Source organism: Euprymna scolopes, chromosome 15 (genome assembly GCF_053919585.1).
Source record: "Euprymna scolopes isolate OS-2025 chromosome 15, ASM5391958v1, whole genome shotgun sequence".
In the NCBI taxonomy this organism is placed as follows: domain Eukaryota; kingdom Metazoa; phylum Mollusca; class Cephalopoda; order Sepiida; family Sepiolidae; genus Euprymna; species Euprymna scolopes.
Window position 1 is genome coordinate 59,163,910 of NC_136496.1, and position 22,564 is coordinate 59,186,473.

Below are 22,564 nucleotides of genomic sequence, written 5' to 3' on the forward strand. Positions count from 1 at the left end.
TTTTACTCCATTGATTAGTAAATTATTTCCTTTAACCCAGTTCTTTTAGATATCAAAATTCCTTGTCTTTCTCATTTTTGCTTTTTGAAGAAAAAATATATATTAATTAAAATTTCCCCCAAATGTCAGTGTTGCCTTAAATTTGTCAGAATCCAATCTACTTCATTGTTCTTGGTAGTTTTCTAATTTTTTCTGATTTCTCTTCTCAATAATCCATTTTTAGACACTTCTTCTTATTTCTGTAGAAGTAAAGCTCTTTTTCCTTCGTTCAGAATGATATATATTTTAGTATTCACTATTTCCATTAAGATTTATTGAAAAGATCCTACGTGGTCTTTGTTTATTCTATGAATATTTTAAAATACATTTTTATCTTTTGGAAAAAAAGGAACATTGAAATTATCGGTAATGTCAGAAATAGGCATCGAATTTATAAACCAAATAGATAGCAATAACCACAAACTTGATTCTCATAAAATATTAATTATTGCTTGAAATTGGCAGCCATCATTAAAAAACATCGTTGGAAATGGTAGCTTTTTTTCCGATAGTGTTGTTGGGTGTTTGTAAACTTGAAATTTTAGTTGGTTAGTAACTAATCAAATGATTTTAAGCGTTCAATTTTATCCTTGTTGTTAGCGTTTGTTGAGGCTTATAGCTTTTATTTGCTAATTATTTATTTTATTAGCAATATTTGCTAATTCTTAACGGAAATGTTCATAAAATTTGATCGTATACCTTGCATGATTGTTAATATTTTTCTTTAATAAACAATTAAATAAGTAAATAAGTTTTAAAATAATCATATTTATGCCTATGTTTTTTTGCAAGTACCTTCTCTCCTAAAGAATATTCTCTTTACTATCTGGGTGGCGTAACATTAGATATTTAATCTAAATCAATCTCAAAGTTAACTTATTATTTTGAGTAGAATTGTAACTTATCAAAAAAAAACAGAATTAATCAATGGTAGTGTTCCTTTAACTTAATAGATATGGATTGCATTTCTACTGGAGAATGAAATTTTAAACAGATGAATGTTATTTCAGTTTTGATCACTATTAAATAAAGTTTGTGTCTTTGACACAAACTATCTTAACAGTTTCTGTAAGTATCATAAATAAAATAGTTACTCCTAAAAACGCATGACATTTTGATAAATCAAAGAAAACATCGTAACTTTTAATTTATGTATACATATATAGGCACGACAAATAAGTAGCATGATGAAATAAAAATATAGACAAGATTACATTACTTTAAAAAAGTGTAAACAAAAAAAAATGTATATAAAATGCAACTTTTCAAGAAATTATGTCAGTCGCTTAAATTATAGTATTTTAAGCCAACAAATAAAGTATTTTTAATAGTAACCACATGATAACATTATCAGAAGAACACACTACTAAGAAATAGACGGTACTAACAAAAGATGCAGAAAAACGGTACTGACAAATATAGATAAATAATAATCTGCCGTAAAACCCATCAAACTCGTTATAACCCATCAATAAAAATTCTATTCCTTGGGGACTAGTTTCTTGAAATTCCACTTTCGGTCTTTTCAATTCTCTGTCAATGATAGCTTTCTTATGAGCATCATTTACTTGCTGCAAGTCATTAGAAAAGTATGGTGTCACTGTCCATACATTCCACATGCCAAATTGTAGGGTAGTAGTTTCCATTTTCCTCTTGCTTGTTTCTCCTACTGTTCAAAACAGTTCCTGGTGTATCTACACCAATTAAGTATGCAGACTTATAACTGATAAATTGTTATGTCTTGTGTTTTGTCGACATCCTGAAGCAAAGCTCGTGTTACCTCTTCAAAACACACAGACAGGATAAGTAAGTATAGGGGTGCGAGTTTTTTCCCATGCAGCAATACTCTCTTGCTAATATGTTGGAATAATCCACTGGACATGGTTCTAGTGTTGTCCGATTGATTCCCAAAGATTTTCCTATAAGAGGGTGTGGTTGCAAAGTTTAAGATCAAAGTCTTCCTTCTCTTAGATAAGCAGTCCTCCTTGACTGATGAACTGATCTAGTACTGTATATTCAGAGGTAAATAACCTGCTTTCACCTCTTCCCCTATAAGTCATATTCGTTCTGTTGTTCTTATCTCTAAACCATACCTTTGACAATAGGGGCTTATCCTCATTTCCTCTCATCGACTCTAATAACCTTGAAAATGTAATAGTGCTTTTTCATTTTTGTAATAGTTTCTGAGCTATTTTTTTTAGTAAAGGTGTTTTCAATTTCTTCACCACACCAGTGTGATTAAACTAATATTGCTCAACAATTGGTGCATATGATTAATATTATAAAACAGATTTCCTTGATCTGAGGTGTTGTAAGCTGACTAAAATTGTTGTGTGATTGCTAAGAAATATAGAAATACATATTAATATGAGTATAAACATTTCACTAACCTTCTGTAATACAAATGATACATAAAATATTACCTGCAATATGAATTACTGTAAGCTTTCATGTCATCACATTCAACCAAAAGAATTTTAATTCACCTGTCAGCAATTCACAAGTACGCCTACTTGAAGATGACATTTTGATTTGATTGCTTTAAAGAATTACATTATTCGACAGTAATAAAAAATTTATTTAAATTAATATGATCAAATTCGTCTCTGAAAAGGGAACTTATGTTATTAATTTCCACTAAATAGATCATTTTCTAAAATAAAGAAGTGTATATTTGGTTAGAATGACTATGTTTTTACTAAACAAATAGTTTTTTGATATAACAATAATGATGTAATAACTTGTAAGATTGAAATTTTTACACATTAAAACATATTTTATGATATTAATGAAAAACTACGATTTTTGAGATTAGGATTGCTTATTCATAGTACGTGGATTCATCAGACTACTGTTCTCATCTTGAGTTTCATTTTCACAACGTTTCGGTCGATGTAACCTCTGACGTTCTTCAGGTGTATTTTGTCAAACTTGGGAATTTTTCTGTCGAACTCATGAATTTGGGCAGCATTTCAAATGGAACCATTTATTTAATTTACGAGGGTTACATGCTCTTGTTCCGTCAGCCAATTCTAAGTAATTCTCAATTGTATTTTTTCAGTCGCCCACACTGAGAATTGAACCTTAAACCTTCAGGAGAATATTACTTTTATAATTGATTTTTCTACATACTTTAACCACTGTTCCACTGTTATAGACAGTTTTTGTACAAATTTTAGGAGCTTTAAACCTATTTTATTTCTAGTTGTAAATATCACTATTTATTACTAATTACTATATGACATATTGCTGAATATATACTATTGTTTACTTAGGGTAATGGGACAGCACTACTGTTAAAGGAAAAGTAAGACGCCTCCTACCCTCCGCTAGTCTGTGGGAGACCCTCGGACATGGTCGGGAACCCACTTAGCCCCCCCCCCCAGATCAGGGTAACGTGATGTTATGGAAAGCAGATAACTGATGTAATAGGGAAGTAAACAGAAATAATTTTGTTCATGATTTCACATTTCGTTGTGCTGAACAGAAGATACCTCTGTGTACCATGGTCAGGACAATTGTCCAGTATGAGCACGACTCGGGCAGAAAGAAACTGCAACGTACTGTCTGTACAATTGCAAAGAAAGCTATGGCAATACATTAAACTTTTTATTCGAGAAACAGCGTGAATAGGGTTTTGAATCAGAACACCTGTCTCGGTAAGGATTACCATGATAGACAGGTGGTACCTGATCGTCATCAAATTACTCTTTGACAACCGACAACCAATAATGGGAAAGATTGTGTCTAGAAGAAGCAGAGGACGACAGCGATAAACATACGTTCACAATCTATAACATGGGAAACGCCAGAAATGACGAGTAATAATGAATTCATGAATTCCTTGAGGGAGAGAGATAGATGGAGAAGCATAGTTGTCAATGCTTGTACCAGACAGGACACCACTTGAATGGATTGTTTCCTTATTACTGTATATACTATCTATTATTTATAATTAATGGTTCCCATAACGTGCTAAATTCTTAGTAATTGATTGTCTCCTAGCATAAGCTGTAAAAATGGCACTCAAGATGAGAGCATTAGTCCGATGAATCCAAATAATACGAATAATGAAAAAAAAATTAATTATCATATTTTTTTCATTTTATGTAGATACAACTTTCATACTTTAATGTCTTAAAATCACAGAGAAATATATAAAATGGAAAATATACGATACAATTAGCTTTAAAACATATATGCATTGCGTATCTGTGAATGTGAGATGTAATTCATAGGCAAAATTTAAAAGGGAAAAGTGAGTTAAACAAAGACATTTATATGAAGCATAAAAGCGAACACAAAGACATGCATGGAGAAATTTATATTTATTAAAACTTATTCAAGTGAAAATGCATGTTATTGGCAATAACAATGTACATGCGTAATAAAAAAAGAAAAGTTAAGGCGAAAACAGGGGTATGGGTCGTAAGCAGGATAAGAATATGCACAAAAAATGAAGTAGGCGGTGTGTAGAAGTACATGCAAATAATATAGAACATATTTTATATAAAAATACATTTTTGAAGCGTGATGCTTAGTACATAGAATAACGAAAGCTAATATTCTAAAAGATTCTAATATTTATGAAACATCATAAGGATTTATGATTAAACATTATTTCTCTTTAAACTAGAAAAATATTGCTTAATTTAACTAAATTTGTTTTTAGATTATGCTTAATCAATAAATATGTTCTCATTTCGATTTTTCAACTATTATTACTAACCTCAAATTAACTAAAACTTAGTTTTTAAGTATTAAGAATAATAAATAAAACCATTTATTACATGTAAAATTAAATTTTAATAAATGATGTCTTCTATTAAATAATTCTTAATTAACCACTTGAAAAGTGTATGTACATATATTTTTAAAGAATAATTTTATAAAATAGAACGCAGATTATGCTTTTAGTGTTGAAACGCGTCATCTTGTATGCATACACAATGTTTAAATATATATTTTATCGATGAAGATTTTTAATGATGGCCGTTTTATTTCACTCTTCATATGCATAATAAAATTAAGAAAAATGTAAATAGTATAAAAGGTTTTTATAAATTAGATAAATATATCAAAACAATAAAATAGGTAATAGAAAATCTTTTAAAATTTCATTTATTTTTGATTAACTTTAATGAATGCATTTTATGTGTTCACGTTATTTAGTAGTGTTCTGTTTCTTTAGCTAGTTATAAAATAAAAGTAGATAATTTAATATTTTCCTTTTTCTCAGAGAAATAGTGACAGCAATCAACAGCTTATGTATGAAATATGTTGGGAATGAGTTTGATTGTAAATTGTGCTATTCAGTAGCCAGGTGAGCTACAATCCCTTAGGCTGTGTCATAATGGGTTGATATGTTTCCTCTGTTAATTGGTTGATCAGACCCGTGCATGTCATTGTCTTTATCATGTTGATATTATTGATTTTGTAATTTGTCATGAGTCAGTTTCAATATTTTGTGTTATGCACATGTTATATAAAATGATAACTGTATTCATGGGCAGTTCATAGGTATGTGTAAAGACTTACACATACCTATGAACAATAAAACTATTGCTTTTATAAAATAAAAAATGTGTTTATATGTCTCGCCATATGTTATGTGTATAAATATGTATATACGTGCATTATGATGACTAACACTCACTTGGGGTTTCATTATAGAGTACAGAGTTAACATATTCATATATACTGATCCAGACAGATTTTAATTTCTTTATATATAATTTTCGGACTAATTATTAACTTAATAAATATTAAATGTATATTGAAAATGAGTTTATAATTGAAAAATATGCTTAACTGGATCAAATTTAATTTGTTATTTGGAATTATTATTTCTTATTAAAATTGCTCTGTATAAACTCTATACATGGATATGCACAAGTGTACATGAATATATACATAATTCATACAAGTAATCACATTTGACAGTGAACGGTTATTCATAGTCTAGTCGTAAGCTGAGATGTGAAGGATTCAAGTTGAATATTAGTAAACGGTAAACATAACAAAATTAATTTGTATAATTTCACTGAAATTAGCTTTAGGGTATTGTTTATCACAACCTGATTTAATAATGCATTTAGACTGAACAAATTCATCAGATTGATTAAATGTTTTGTTTTTTTTATATTTTTAAGTTTTCGATTTTTGTTTTCGTACGTCTCATATTTTTATTTAGTTGCTACAGTTAGTTATAGGCAAACATATTTTTATTTAGTTGCTACAGTTAGTTATAGGCAAACATATTTTTATTTAGTTGCTACAGTTAGTTATAGGCAAAAATATTTTCAAAAATCCAATAATATTAAATATTCAAGGAATAAAAGTAACATAGAATTGATTTATAATTTTTCTGAGGAAAGGGTTTTTATCCAATATTTTTGGATACATTGATTCCATCTTATAACTTAAGAGTTCAAATCTCTAAGACCTTAAACCATAAAACTATTTACTATGTCATCTGTTTAAGCTTATAAATATATAATTCTGGTTAATTCATCAATTTTAAATTAAAATTAATATATTTATTTTTTTTAATTAATTTTTCTTCGTTATTATAATAAATTGCGTTGATAGTCAAAATGAAAATATGATTAAATAAATTATGTTGAATAGAGAAATTAATTTTCAACTTTGACAGATATTTTTATACTTTGCTCGAATATAAATATTAATGGGCAAAAATCGTTAATTTATACTGATTTGGCTTGTGAATATCATAGATTGTGTGATTAACTGCAAAAAGTATCATTACTGTAAAAACACTTTTGCATATGAAACGCTTAAATGTCCTTAGCATATTATTTAAAAGAGCAGTATAAAATTGAGATTATAACTATTAATACCAGAGAGATTTCCAAAAAGTATCGCTAAAATACCATTTATACAGAAAATAGAATTACAAATGGATACAGTGATATCTTTGTCATTCTTCATCGTAAGAAGATTAAATAACATTTTCAAGTTTATTTTCCAATATTTATATGAGATTCCAAAATATAAAAATTTTGAAAGAAGTATAATAACCAAATTTATTAAGTTTTCATTCATGCTTGTGTATTTTTCTCCGAATATTTCAACAAGCAATATTTGTAAAGCTTTTATTTTTCATTTTATTATTGCACATTGTTGTACTTGGACAAAACAATGACATTAGGCTGAGCACCATAATGTGTAACAATATGATGCAATTAAAACACATGTATTTGAACAAAATAATGCTTTTTCAAGTATCTGAATGTGTTTTCTTCTAATTAGCTTCAATACTTATCCCTAGAATTAAAGTATCAAGTACAATGTGACAACTTGTTGGGTTAATCATATTCCTTCAAAATAAATATTTCATTACTCAAAGCCTTACAAATACGTTTATTAATGGCACAGTCAGATATACTTTTATTAAACTAGTGGCTCATTAAAATAATTTAACTTTGTTCATATCAATTCCAAGTATTAAAAAATATATATATTTAAATTCTGAAAAATTATATTTTAAAGATTTATTTACCACATCGATTGATTAACTCTGTTAAGTGATAAGTACTCTTCTCTACCAACTGACTCTACCAATAACAATAACAATCCTTCAACTTGAAAACAATCTCCCGCCCATCTTATCTATCTTATCAACCTCAACTTTCTTGCATACCTCTTAGATGCTTAGAGGACAAGTCACCATGGAAATGAATTAAAAATACTGTCTTTCTTGATAGAATATCTATTTTTTGATTTGAAGTTAATCAGCAGAACATAACTCAGTTACAATTGGTTTTTGAAGCACTGGACATATCCTTGACGATGTCTTTTTTTTTCGATTGCATATTATTTTCTATATTCTTCTGAGCTTAAAAATATAAAATTTTAAATATTTGTTTACTTTTTAAACAAATAAAATCGATACAAACAATTCATATAAACATTGTTGGACAGTGGATATGAAAAAATTAGACTTAAAATCTATCAGACTAGTTGATTGTTGAGTATTTATGAATAAAGAATGCTATTACTATTTCATAATAACAAAATGATAAAGGACAATTATAAAAGTTTTCAAATATATTTTAAACTGCTTCTGTTGCCATTTTAGATTCAATAATAACACATATTTTGATTTAACTATATTATAAAATATTTTAATATATAGTTTTTTTAAGCATGATTCTATGTTATGGGTACTTTTTGCTTTAAAATTTAAGATTTGCTTTATTTGTTTTCATTTTATTCTGCTATTGTGTATACGCATTTCGTTTGAATTGAGTTGATGCTTTTGTGCCCAATTTATGTAATGTCAGCAATAAATAAAAACATATTTAAAATTAATATTTATATACATTAAAGTATTTCCATTGTAATTAGACTTCTCATAGTCATATGCAAGGAAACTAATAATCTCAGAAAATAGATATTGATATCAATTTTAGTTTACTGAGTAAATTTAAAACTGAATTTAACTTTTTAACCTTGATATTAGTTTAAGAAAATTTCGACAGTCATATGAAAAGTCAAATAATTTTAGATGATCAACAGTTAATTTAAAAAGTAAGAAATAAAAATCATGCATTGAATCATTAAGTTCTGCTCTATTTTTCTCTCTTACAGTGATAGATTTTCCTGTAATGCTAGCTTATTAATGCGTTTCAAAGCATTTAAAGCATATCAATAAAAATTAGTAATGCTGTGCTTTTGAGATATGCTAATGTTTGTTTTTTTTTGTGCGTCTTGGCTTTGTCTTTTTGATTTGATAGAATATATTTTCAATACACAGAAAAAAAAAATCAGCATTTCGCCTTTTTCAATAATTTAAATAAAACTAGTATCATCATTATTGTCTTCTCATTGAATAAATTAATGTGCATCAGATTTTTCATTATAGATAAAAAAAAAAAAAATGAATTCCAGACATTGATTAGGTCATTTTTTTTATTTTATTTTATTTTTCAGTTTAATTTGCATTGACTTTTTTTCTCAGTTTCATATTTACTCTTATTTTCTCTTTGGGACTCAAGAGATTATTTTTAGTCGTCTTAGATTAACTGCATCAATTCTGGAACTTCGGTGCATGATTTCGATTTTAAGTTTACTTTTGGTTGTTAATTACTACTGCAGCCACCAATTCTGTTTTGTTTTCAATACTAGGCTGTTTCCCTAGTTGATTCTATTAGTAATGCCTTAGTAATTAATTGTATTAATGTGATATTATTTAATTTCCATTTTACTTTTATAGTTTCTATTAAGATTAAATATTCAGGTTCAGTGATTTTTTTCGCTAAAATTACATTAATTTCTTTTTATAGTCATCAACAATCAAATATATTATTACAATAAAAGGGTACTCAACTAAATAAAGTAAACTAGGTATCATTATGTCATTCATAGAGAACCATACCATACATCGATTCAGAGCAAAATCACATGTGGACGTATATAAACTGTGTTTATATACGTTATTGCAGATTAGTAAAATATCAATATTTCACTAAATATACGTCACAAAAAAAAATTTTAAATTGCATTATCAAACAACTGCTTCAAGATTAGTTATTTCTCAAAATTTTATTCAAATTCATGCAATATTCACAAAGTTATGGCATTTTATTTAATATCAAAGAATTTATACTGTTCATCGCTTTATTGCAAATCTCTTACAATGCCAAAAAAACGGGCGATTGAAGGTTATCAAAAAGCATAGGATTGTTGCTGGAGCCGCAGAAGGGTTGCCCATTAAAGATTTAGTCACAGAGCTGGAAAAGGGATCCAAGAACCTTGACTTCATTCGTGAACAACCCAAACACCAAATCCAAAAAGGATAAGGGCACCAGGAGAAACCTTTCAGATCGTGATATTCGGAAAATTTGTAGAGAAGTCAACTGAAACCCAAACAACACCAGTGCTTCCATTTTTGCAAGAGCTGGAATCGCTCCAAAAACTATGCAGGCCCAATGCAATTTGTTGAATGAGATGGCAAGGAATATCAAACCTCTTTCAAGGGCTCTATTGAGCAAAAATCATAGGGAAAAAAAATCAATGGCTTGGGCACAGAATTTCAGGAAATGGATTTCCAATGTGTCTTATTTATGGATGAGGCCAGTGCTACTGTTGACGGTCCAGATGGATGGGTCAAAGTTTGGAACCTGAACGGAACTTCATCTTCTTACAAAGTTCATCGCTAACAAGAAGGTGAAGACATCATGTTTTGGGCGGCAATTGGCGATAAGTTGGTTGGACCATTCCGAGCAATGTGTACATGGCCTTTTGAAAATTATTTGTCGCCATAGCTAGATACCTACTATTGTCACGTCGCTTTCAGGTGATTTTATACATGAAAATGCACCACCCCATTCTGCTAGGGTGACTGCAGCCTTCCTTAAATCTATGGGCTGTTGGAGAACCCCCCATTATCTGGTCACCATGTTCTCCAAACCATAACCTCACTGAACATATCTAGTCAATATTAAAAAGAGATGTTTATGAGGGACGAGAGCAATTTACTTCAAGACATTCCCTGTGGAATAAATAGTTGATGTCCCAAGATCAAACAATTCTGATCAAACAATTGACTTCCTGGGTGGACAAAAGTTTGTTTAAAATTATTTTTTTTAAAAAATGGTGAATATGTCGATAAATAATTCATTTATTTGGGGCTTAGCACCTAGGATGTGCTTTTGTTTATAATTATTTGACAGAAACATATGTTAAAAATAAGGTTTTCATGATTAGACATTGTATTTTTGCATTTTAAGAGATTTGCAATAAAGCGATGGACTGTATAAATTACTTGATACAGAATAAAATATCATAACTTCGTGAATATCGCATGAATTTGAATAACATTTTGAGAAATAACGAACCTAAAAGCAGTCCTTAGATGATACGATTTTAATTTTTTTGTGACGTATATTTAGTGAACTATTGATATTTTACTAATCTGCAATAAAACGATTCACACAGTTTATACTATACATATAAATATATTATACATACATACATACATATATATCTATAATATAAAGCTGAATGTGCGTGTGTGTGTGGGTGTGGTCACGAATAGGATCCTATATGGTTGACTATTTTAAAAAACTGATTACATATAATGATAGAAGATATATCGAGACGCAGGAATGGGTATGTTTGATCTGGCAGAACGGTGGTCCATTAAAATTGTGGAGTCTGCGTTCGCGCCTGGTCCACAAAGTATGGAAATAAAAAATTTAAAAATTAAAAAAACAACATATGTAACCTACATCTAAAATTGCAAGTGTTAAAACCCAAAATTGCCGGAAGTGTTTGATAGAGTCTGCAATGGTCAACTCTTTCAACTTGACCTCTTGGCAGCCAAATTTTCTCTCGAGAAATTGATTAAAAAGGTTGCTGCATTTCTGAATACCCTTTATGTAAAATTTCAAATGTTTAGACCCAAAATTGGCTTAGTAGTTTGCTAGAGACCGCAAAAGTCAAATCTTTTGAACTTTGACGACTTGGCAACTAAATCTTCGGCCAAAAACCGAGTAAAATACTTGCCCTATGCCTGAATACATTTTATGCAAATATGTATACGTGACCCTGAAACATTTATTGTTTTTGGCTCAAATCAAATTAAAAAGTTTGGCCCATGTCCAAGTAACCTACATCTAAAATTGCAAGTGCCCAAAGTTGCATCAGAGTTTGGTAGATTTTTCAAAGGTCAAATCGTGAATTTTGACCCCTTGACAGCAAAATTTCTGGCTGAAGACCAATTAAAAATATTTTCCCAAATTTCAATACCACTTATGTCAAATCTCGAGTCTGCAAACTAAAAATTGACAAAGTAATTTGGTAGGGAAATGTGCACACACAAACAATTTCACTTTAATAGATATATATATTATACATATATATATATATATATATATATATATATATATATATATATATATATATATATATATATATTATACATACATATATTATATATATATATGGGGTAGCAAAGGGAGAAAATAAGATCAATTCTTTAAGAGCAGACTCATCGGATAATACAGAGCTCAACAAATTGATTTGGAGCTTATATATATATATATATATATATATATATATATATATATATATATATATATATATATATATTCGATGCCTCCATTCAATCTTGAAAGACAAAGGATATTTCCTGTAGGGGAAGCTGCACATGTAATTTTGAGGCAAGGGTTGCACAATCACCAACCACCCCTCTTCTGAATCGGCACTGTTTGTGTTCAGTGGCAAAGAGAAGTCCAAGATGGATAAAATGCCGAGATAAGCGGAGAGCACATACAGCACCCGGAAGTCCCAAATGGTCACCCAGGTTCAACATTGCTTAACTTCGATGAGCCAGTGGGAACTGGTGTGTCAAAATGATGTGTATGATATAATTCGATATATTTAAAACATGTTAATTAGATTTTCAAATATTTAAATTGGGTTCCAGAAATAAATATTCAACATGTCATTTATATGTTTGTACGCTTCCAAGATGTAGTTTTATTTATTATCAAAATTACATTTTAGTCAAATTTCTGATCGTTTAAACATTCTCCCCTATCATCATCTTAAAAGATTTTATATTAAAATTCTATTGCTTTTTTTGTTTGTTTTTTGTTTTGTTTTTTTTTTTTGCTAAAATAATGTTTTGAAATAATGTTTTGAATATACCCTGATAAAACAGAATATTTCTTATCTTTTGAAAACGTCAAAAATGTTACTGAAACCAAATTCTAATACAGACTAAAACTGAATATTTGAAACGTGCGTACATGTATAGAAGACATGTTATTTCTGAAAATCGATTTGAATATTTGAAATTCTTATTAACATGTTTTAAATATTTCGAATTTTACCCCGTTAATATATGAAAGCTATAATTGATATAGCATATTAATTATTGTGCCTATGTTGTGTCTTTATAAGATGTTGAACAACCCTATCTGTATTAACCAGTAGGGGCACCTCAGGTGTTTAGCAATAAACTAACTCCTACTTTGATAGAAGGTAAAACCTGTGAGGGTGGACCTCCTAGGGCTGAACGGAATCATACGTCAGCCGAACAGCAGCAAAGCCACTATTACACATTTTTAAAACTAGTTATTTTAGTTATTAGAAAAATGAAAAATATTCATTCATATTGTTGTTTAAGAATGGTATAGTTAATTTTCCCTATATTTCTTAATAAAAAAATAAAACAAACCATTATTACATAACATACTCGCAATAATAAAATTTGTTTGGTTAATATTTAATAAATTAGTGAAATCTTGAATTCACTGATAAATTCCTTCAGAACAGAACAATTAAAAAAATATTCAATATATTAACAACTGGCATGTTAGTGCCTTAAAATTAAAATATTCTTTTAAAAAATATCGTTGCAAAAAAAATAAACAAGCACACACACACACACACACACACACATACACACTTAGTTATTACAATTTTTTTTTTTTTCAGATCAACAATTCTCCACCAGAAACAGATGTTGTTCTTTGATTAGCATAAACCTAATGGATTTTCTAGCATCCTCTTTCCCGGCTTACTCTTAATAACATATAACAACTTGTTGATGTATGATTTATTATTTGAATAATTATTTTCTCTTGCAGAAAGCCAGACTGGCTCGTATTAGGATGGCGAAAAATGCTAGTGGTGCCGCATTTCTTACAAGCAAAAAACGTGCTGAAGAAGTTGTCTTGGCCAGAGAGAGTGGACTTGAAGTGGATGATTATAAGGAAGATATTTTTGAACTTCAGCACCACCATCTACTGACCTGTCTTGAAAAGACGACAGTAAGTAAACGCAAATATCCTTTATCCTCTCTTTAACATGAAAAAATAATGTATAATTCTTTTTATTCAATCCTTTTTTTCTTTATTATTTTTTACTATTTTATATGATTTTTCCTCACAAAAAGAAACGTTTTGTTTCAAAGAAAAATGTATATATATTTATTTGTTGATTGTGAGATGTGATATTTCTTTTGTAGGACTCAGTAGTTCTTAAACTTTTAAAAACGTTAGTTAATACCTAATTTTCTGAAAAATTAAAATTAAAAACAATACATTAAATTTAGATGTAAAATTTCTTAGACAATTGATTCAATTTGTGATGACCCACATGATTCGCTTTTATTTCCTTATTTCCTTCAATAGAATATAAAATGTGTTCTTGATCGAGTGATTCGTTTTCTACTTGGGTGGAAAATTATCGCCAAATGAGATAAATATATACCTACATTATGAAAACTAAAATGAAAAATGTATGTGGCATTACTATAATTTTATTATTTAGAAAATTTTCCAAAATAAAATTATGTCATAATATATATTTAGTCATAACCATCTACTGGTTATACAATAAATTATAAATGAGTTTGTAATAAATATTTATTTTAAAAAACGATAAATATACTTTCATCCAATTTGAGTTTAGTTTATAACATTTTTATGGTTCCGGTTTATCAGCTTTTATTATAGAAATCGTGTCTATTTTTTATTTAAGGGCATTATTATCATTTTATTCCTCTATTATTGTTAATTGGATCAGTTTTAATAGGATAATATGCATTACATTCAGTAAGACATAAATAAAACAAGACATCTCTTATGTAAAATATAGGAAATAAAGGTTTATCTAGTTTTATTGGAAAGTATATATTTTTGATGAAACATATCAATTCAAATTTATATTTTAGTATTATAATGTAAAGAAAAAATTATGAGTAGGATTTTATTTTTACATCTTGAAGAAATTACTACGCACTCAGCAGGGTTTTGTGAAGCAATTAAACAAATCAGCCATCAGTATTTCTAGTATTATCTGCTTCATCATTTCAATAACAAGTATCTCAATATAAGAGTCTGCTTTTATTAATTCCAATTTTTTTAAGTTATTTATAAATATAAAAGAAATTAGATTTTTTATCTTGATAATATATCTTTACTTGCCATATACTTCCAATCATACAATTTTACATTAAAAACGTCAGTATTTAGCACAAAATGGTTAGTTTTTGTTTATTTTATATCAAATAAAGATTAAAACAAGAACAATTTTTCATGCATTTCTGATTAACTATTGCATCCATTCCCAGGGTATAAATATGATTCTGCCTGAAGAATTTGAAAAAAAGAATACAGAACCTGACCAGGTTTTAGGCTGGCAGGTCTACACTTATCCTGCTGAAAGTTCTGCTGATGAAGAAAAAACGGTGAGCTTAGAACGCACCAAGCAAACAATGTTCTAGCACATTCCCATCTATTCTGTACTATATAAATTTGATCGAAAATAACTAATTGTAATATTTATTTTTCTAACTGTAAATTAAATTATAGATAACCTTTATAAATAAGTATAAGAGGGAGTCAAATGTTTTGTAATATTTTGGTAAATGATTTGCATTTTTATGATTATCACTGCACTATAAGATAACAATCTCACCAAGAATTTTTCATTTGCTACTCGTTGACTTTTTCTCTATAGCTTGGAATCTATATATCGTGGAATCCATGATTTTAGGCCTACTTCACCTATTTTGATCACTTAGATGCTTGCAACTAGATAAAACAATTTTAAGCGATCTGGTTACTTTGGAGCGATTATGATCGCACAGAAAGGAATTTTTTATATGAAGGTAAATTAAGTAGAAAGCGGAAAATTCCATTATAAATATTAAAGTAAGAACTTAACGCTGACTTGTTTAAGAAGTTGGATCACAGACAGGAAGTCTCAAATGACGTGTCGCGGAAAAGCTGGTGAAATCGTTCTTTTTGCCTAACGATCTAAACGAATTAAACGTTTTGGGAGCTTTCTCTCTCTTTGTTCCCCCACTGTGATTTTTTTTTTTTTTTTTTTTTTTACATAGGCATTACCACATTATCAAGGCCAAGAGGCCACTCAAGGATAAGGGTTAAAGAGTGTACAGTAGAAATTGGACATTATAGTAATCATTAGTAATGAAAATTTGGTAAAGTTGATAACTTATATGGAACGGCTCATCAAGAACTTATTTACGTTAGACTTGAAGACAACCATATTGTAGTCAGCCGGAAAGCAGGAAAACGGAAGACAATTCTACAGGCGTGCAGTTCTAAGAAAAAAGCTTTGTTCATGGAATCTACGTTTAGGTTTAAGCACAGATAAAGAGTGGGGGGAATTATTGATTGTGTTTACAGCTAGACGAGTGTTTCTTGTGAAAGTTTGGCAAGGGGGGACCATAGACTGAAGCTCATTCGAACACTTTCCATGAAAATAACGATACATCAGAGACAAACTCGCAACATCTCTTCTGTGAGATAAAGGTTGCAGGGAAGAGAAAAGGACATCTCCTACGAGGCTACGAAGTCTATTTTGAACTCTATCAAGGTAGGCCAAGTCCTTTCTAGCAGCTCCCACCCAGATGTGGCAACAGTATTCCATCCTTGGACGTACCTGGCTCTTATATAGATAGAGAATAGCATCAGCAGTGAGATATCTACCGGATCGATTGAAAGATCCCACCATTTTTCCAGCGGCCTTGGCAACAGATTTGATGTACGTGTTCCATTTAAGATCAGGAGTAATGGTCAAGACCAGAAGTTTGTCAAAACTTGAGGCCTCCTGAAGACGAGAGCCATTCATTTCAATTGATGTCAGATGTGGATCAGAATGTTGATGATGTAAAGAGAGAAGCTTGGTTTTAGATGCATTAAAAGTAACCAGCCATTCTTTACCCCATTGTACTACGTGCTCAAGATCAGAGGAGAGAGAATTGGAGAGAACTTGGTCGTTTACTGTCTTAGATGTGCTACCATAAATGGTAGTGTCGTCAGCATAGATGTCTACAAATGATGTAAGGATGTGATTTGGAAGATCATTAATGTAGATCAGGAAAAGAGTTGGGCCCAGGATGGACCCCTGAGGGACACCGGCATTAATACTGTGAGCTTCTGATTTTTGCCCCTCAACTACTACTCTTATGAACCTATCAGAAAGAAATGATTTAATAATTGAGAAGACATTTCCAGCAATACCATAGCTAGAGATCTTATGAAATAAACCTTTATACCATACCCTATCAAAGGCCTTAGATATGTCAAGAGCAATTGCCCTAGAAAAATTGCCTCCGTCGAGATTTGCTAATCCTATGAGATATAACTGTAAGCACATCTGCTGTAGATCTAGCAGAACGGAAACCATATTGAGTGTCACTAAGAAGGTTGATTAATGACGCTTTCGATTTTTGGCATAACAAATCTTAGGGTTGCTTCTACAGTGTTGTGGCTAAGTTCGAACTTGTAAAGAATATTTTTTATTATTTAGATTAAATAGCACATTCATCTGTGCAGCTTTCACGACACACACAGTGGAGCTATGCCCTTGTGTCAGTGTACCAAAATCCTTCCAACTACAAACAGTTGATACCTTCCAAAACTTGAACTACTAGGATGAATACAAATATTGCAAAACTTTCGATTTGTCCTGTTACAATTTTTTTTTTTTTTTTTTTTTTTTACACAGTGAAATTAAAATTCATGTTCTGTCTACCATCTTTTCATTTAATTTTAGAGTCTTACACCGTAAAAATTTGTAAATATTAAAGATCCTGGCTTATCTTTTAATTACACAAGTAATTTTCTTAAAATATTTTTATAAGAGAGAATTTAAATTGAATGTCATTTAATCACTAAATTGGATATCGGTTTTAATAGAGGAAAACTTGTTCAAAGAAAATGTAACAAAATTACTCAGTTATTTAAACAATCCGGTTGATATAGATTCCATCATGTTAGTGATTATGCAGCTAAGAAGATGACATATGTAAGATGAAAAGTATAAACTCGAAAAAAAAGTTAATATTGTTGATGCTATATAATATGATTAGAAAAAAATGAATATTCTACGTATTTTGTTAACTAATATAATAACGTTTTGAATATGCAGTCCAATATTTATTTATTCCACAAATTCGGAATGTGTAAAAATATACGAAATAAGCATTCAGAATTATCAAAAAAAAATGAATGTGCATTTCTAGATAGAGTTTGTTACTTAGATTGAAAATATATAATAGCTTAAAGAGAAAATAATTGTGTGAAAAATAAAACATAGTCTGACGAATAACGGCCCCCAATGGTTATGGGGACTACAAGAGTAAATATTAACATGAAAATGAAAATGCATAAGAAAAATTTTGAAAGTAATCGGAAATGAAGCGACTGCGTATCTTTTTAAAACATGCATCAAGAATTGGCTTAATGGCTAGTAGAATAGATTAAAATATGAAAATTTTATTTCAAAATATATAACGGTCAATCAAATAGGGGAAAAACTTACTTTATTATATAGAGAAAGTTTATATAAGAAGATTATATACCTTTAGCATGGGATTTTTATTTATTAGGTGACCTATAAATATTGTTTCGTAAGTGTCCATTTTATGAATATTTGTGTAAAAAGATTGAGACATGATAGATTTTGTAAAAACCATATGGAACTAGATATAACATAATAGTAAAAGATTACACTCAAAAATTATTTACGTGTAAATTCCAACTGAAAAAATATATGACTGCTTTATATGAAGTTTAACTAATTAAAAAATTGACATAAAGATGAAATGAAATACTTTAAAACTATGATAAATATTCTGTTTACAATCCATTATAAAATAGAATATGGAACTATAAATTTGAAGAAATTCTAAATCGTTAATTATTTTATGTTATTGGACTTGAATAAGTATGTGTAATATAAGACGAGAATATGCGAAATTGAATCTTCTCAGATGACCCCATTTTTTTGTGTTCGTTCCATTTAACATTTCTCTTCTAATCTTAAAATATTCCATTACTAAGTCTTCATGTTTAAGATATTTTACATTATTTCTCTTGTAACATTGTGTAAAAATTATTGAACTGAATATTTTATGTTTATGTATATAAAGTCATATTTCAACTTGAATAAGAGCTTCAAGCATAAATAAGAGCTTAAATTACTTTAATAATTCTATATTTTCAGTTACTCTAAAAATATTGAACTCCACGAGTGTTATTTATTATAACTATAAAGACAAAATGCAAAAGTTTAAATGTGTAAGAAAAACCTCACATTTTGGTGTTTGCACCTTTATTTTATTGATACACATGATAAGTATATGCAAGTATATAAAGTTTTCTTATGTATACATCTGAGAACAACTGTTACTCTATCCATTTAGGCCTTTTCCAACCTAGGGTCCGACGGCATATCAATTTCCAGACACTTTCCACCAGCCTTCCCAAGGGTGAGTTATGGTATTGCAAAAAAACAAATTATGGCACATTTTTTAGTAAAGAAAAGATAAATAAAGTTAACAACAACCACAAATAATATCCTCCACTGCATTTTATGCTTCCATAAGTTAGTGTCAATTTAATTTGAATAATTTTCATGTACTTGATAACAAATAAATTTACATTTTTCTGTCAACAGTTTTAAATATTATTTATTTTTGTTGTAAAGTATTTAAAGTGCGTGATGTGGACTATACTTTTTAGAGCAGCAGTTTTTATTAAGTATTATTAAGATCCATAGAAAAGGCTTGACTCTTCCAGTTCCACGTCAGAGAGTCAATCAATATGCAACAAACGATTATATATTTTAACAAACAATTTATACACAATTATATATAATATATATATCTTATATATATATTATATATTTTAACAAACAACTTATACACAAATCACTCCTAAAAGGGTAATACAAAATATTTCAAATCACAACTTTTAGAATGAAGGCACACACATTATAATTATTTTGTTCTTTTAAGTATGATAAACAACAAATTGACATCAATAACCAGAAAATAGTTGAAATTGTTCCAAAGAACGTTTAGCCACTTTTTTAATTCCTTCCTGATACTGATAGTAAATCTCTTATGTATATCTGTGTTATACACACACACACACATATATATATATATATATATATATATATATATATATATATATATATATATATATATATATATAGAGAGAGAGAGAGAGAGAGAGAGAGAGAGAGAGAGTTTTTTTATGTTGTGTTAGTTCTTTTGCATCCACATAATGCCATGGCCTAAAGAGGGTTCTTCCTTATTCCTCTTTCTGTAATCCCTGTTGACTTGATAATGTAATAAAGCTCCTATCTAACTTTAATCTTGATTTTCTTAACTTATTCTCTTAACTTATTCTCTCTCTCTCTCTCTCTCTCTCTCTCTCTCTCTCTCTCTCTCTCTCTCTCTCTCTCTCTCTCTCATGTATATGAATAATGACAGAGTGATCTATTACGTTAATAAGAGAATAATATATTTTTATTTATAAGACTATACAATTATATGTTGATTAGCTATCTATATTAAGAGTTATCGGTTGGCTCCTTGTTCAGTAGCTGGAATGATAGATTAATCGAGCGACTGAAGAATATGTTACTATGGTATTCAGTCTCACGGTTTTTATTTCCCAGTTAACCTTCGAAACCGCTGGTATAGATAACTAAATGATATATAATTCTACTGTATGTTAAATTTTAAATGATCTGCATAATATTTATTTTAATAATGCAATTTACAAGATTATTCCATCTTTTCTTTTATATTTGGTTATTTCATATTTTCTTTTTTTACAGAAGTTTGAAAATCATTATATCACTAATTTAAAAATTGTAATCTAGTCAGAATATGCCATTTTATTCATAAGAATAATGACTAGTTGACGTAAAATTAGTTTTTATTTTATCAAAACCACATTCATAATTTAAAAATAAGCTGAATAAAAAGTTTAATAAAATATGTCTGAACAAATGCATATTCTATTTAAGTGATTTCTCAACTAAATAAAATAGACAAGTGATTATAATTTTGCTTTTCAATGAGAAGCCTACATTTAATTAACTGAGTGATGATAGTTTCTTACATTTTAATTAGCAGTGCGTTACAGAAAAATAGAAATCTGCATACTTAAATAAATCATATTTATATCTGCTGCATAAGTTATCTTACTTATTAATATTATTAAATATGCTTTTTTTATTTGTCAAATTTAATCATTAATTTAATTTATTTTTTACTTGAAATTTTTATACTATTTTCTAACTATAGTTTTCTCATTAAATCTACACGAGACAAAATTTAGATATATACATTGCAAGTAATATCGTTATTGTTAATTTTTCGAATTAACAACATTTAATCAAAATATAGAATTCTAATTCTATATAATTTTGATAATGAAAAGTAAAATGCTGCAAACTTTTAAATAAAGTAGACCTTGATTATTTTTATACTTAATATAAAAATAATCAAGCTCTACTTTATTTAAACATTTGCAGCATTTTACAATTCATAAAACTCAAGTCAACATTTATAGAATTATTATCGAATATATAGTAAATTTTTTCTACTATCTATCTATATATATATGCTGGACACAGATGATGAATGTAAGCTCAGTACAACTACAAGGTTGAAGGCAGCGTGGGTGAAATTTCGTGAGCTGTTGCTTCTGATGGCATAACAAGGTGCTCCCTACTTTATCTGGTCTAGATTGTATAGCAGCTGTGACAAGAGCGTCATGTCATATGGTAGTATGCATTAGTTTCTCATTCAACCCTAACCTCTCACCTGATTGCAGCATAATAAGAGATCCATGATTAGATGGATTTGCAATGTGATTCTGACCAAATCTGACACATTAAATAAGAAGATTTACAGCATAGATGTAATCCTAAAGACAAATCAATAATGCTGGTACAATCATTTGAAATGTACGTCCTCTTGAATAAACCATTGTAGAATCATGGATTGCTTGAATTGTAGGCAGGAAGGTTAGTAGTCAAAAACAACTTGGTAGTAAGTGATGGAGACGTTTGTATAGAGTAGAGTTTGGAGATAGTTGACCTACTGTTTCGTAATGACTGAGAGATCAGCTTCAGAAATATGAATAAACATCAGACCTCTTAGTAATTGTCTGTATTTTTGAGATGAGGTATTTTCATTGATTGAGATTGTCGGACTGACTTCCTCATCTTGGTTGTTATAGTCACAACGTTTCGGCCGTTTTGCCCTCCGGCCTTCATCAGGTGTTTTGTATCGAACTGGAGAATCGTTTGTTATGAGTCTCGAACCCAACCCTTTATTATTATTACGGGGGTACCGTGTTCGGACTCCAGCTAGGCTCTGGGACATAGTTGCTGATTCTCTGTTTTGAATGTTACTTTTTACTGCCTTCGTTTAGGATTGAACTCAGCACCTTTGGGTAACTGTAAACTTTGATACAACGTCTCGGACCACTCGGCCATATGTCACTAGGACAATTCAAACAGAGATTCAGCAACTATGTCCCAGAGCCTAGCTGGAGTCCGAACACAGTACTCCCGTAATAATAATAAAGGGTTGGGTTCGAGACTCCTAACAAACGGTTCCCCAGTTCAATACAAAACACCTGATGAAGGCCGGAGGGCAAAACGGCGGAAACATTGTGACGATAACAACCAAGATGAGGAAGTCAGTCCG

The 22,564-nt window shown here is 29.5% G+C and overlaps 1 protein-coding gene across 1 annotated transcript in view; it reads left to right on the forward strand.

Annotated features, from left to right (window-relative positions):
- LOC145293836 (potassium voltage-gated channel protein Shal-like) overlaps positions 1-22,564 on the forward strand; it is a 712,429-nt gene that overhangs the window by 574,924 nt on the left and 114,941 nt on the right. The window contains exon 3 of the mRNA XM_080140495.1: positions 13,662-13,844. Within this exon, the coding sequence (XP_079996621.1) occupies positions 13,662-13,844 (183 nt within the window). The remainder of the gene's footprint in view (positions 1-13,661; positions 13,845-22,564) is intronic.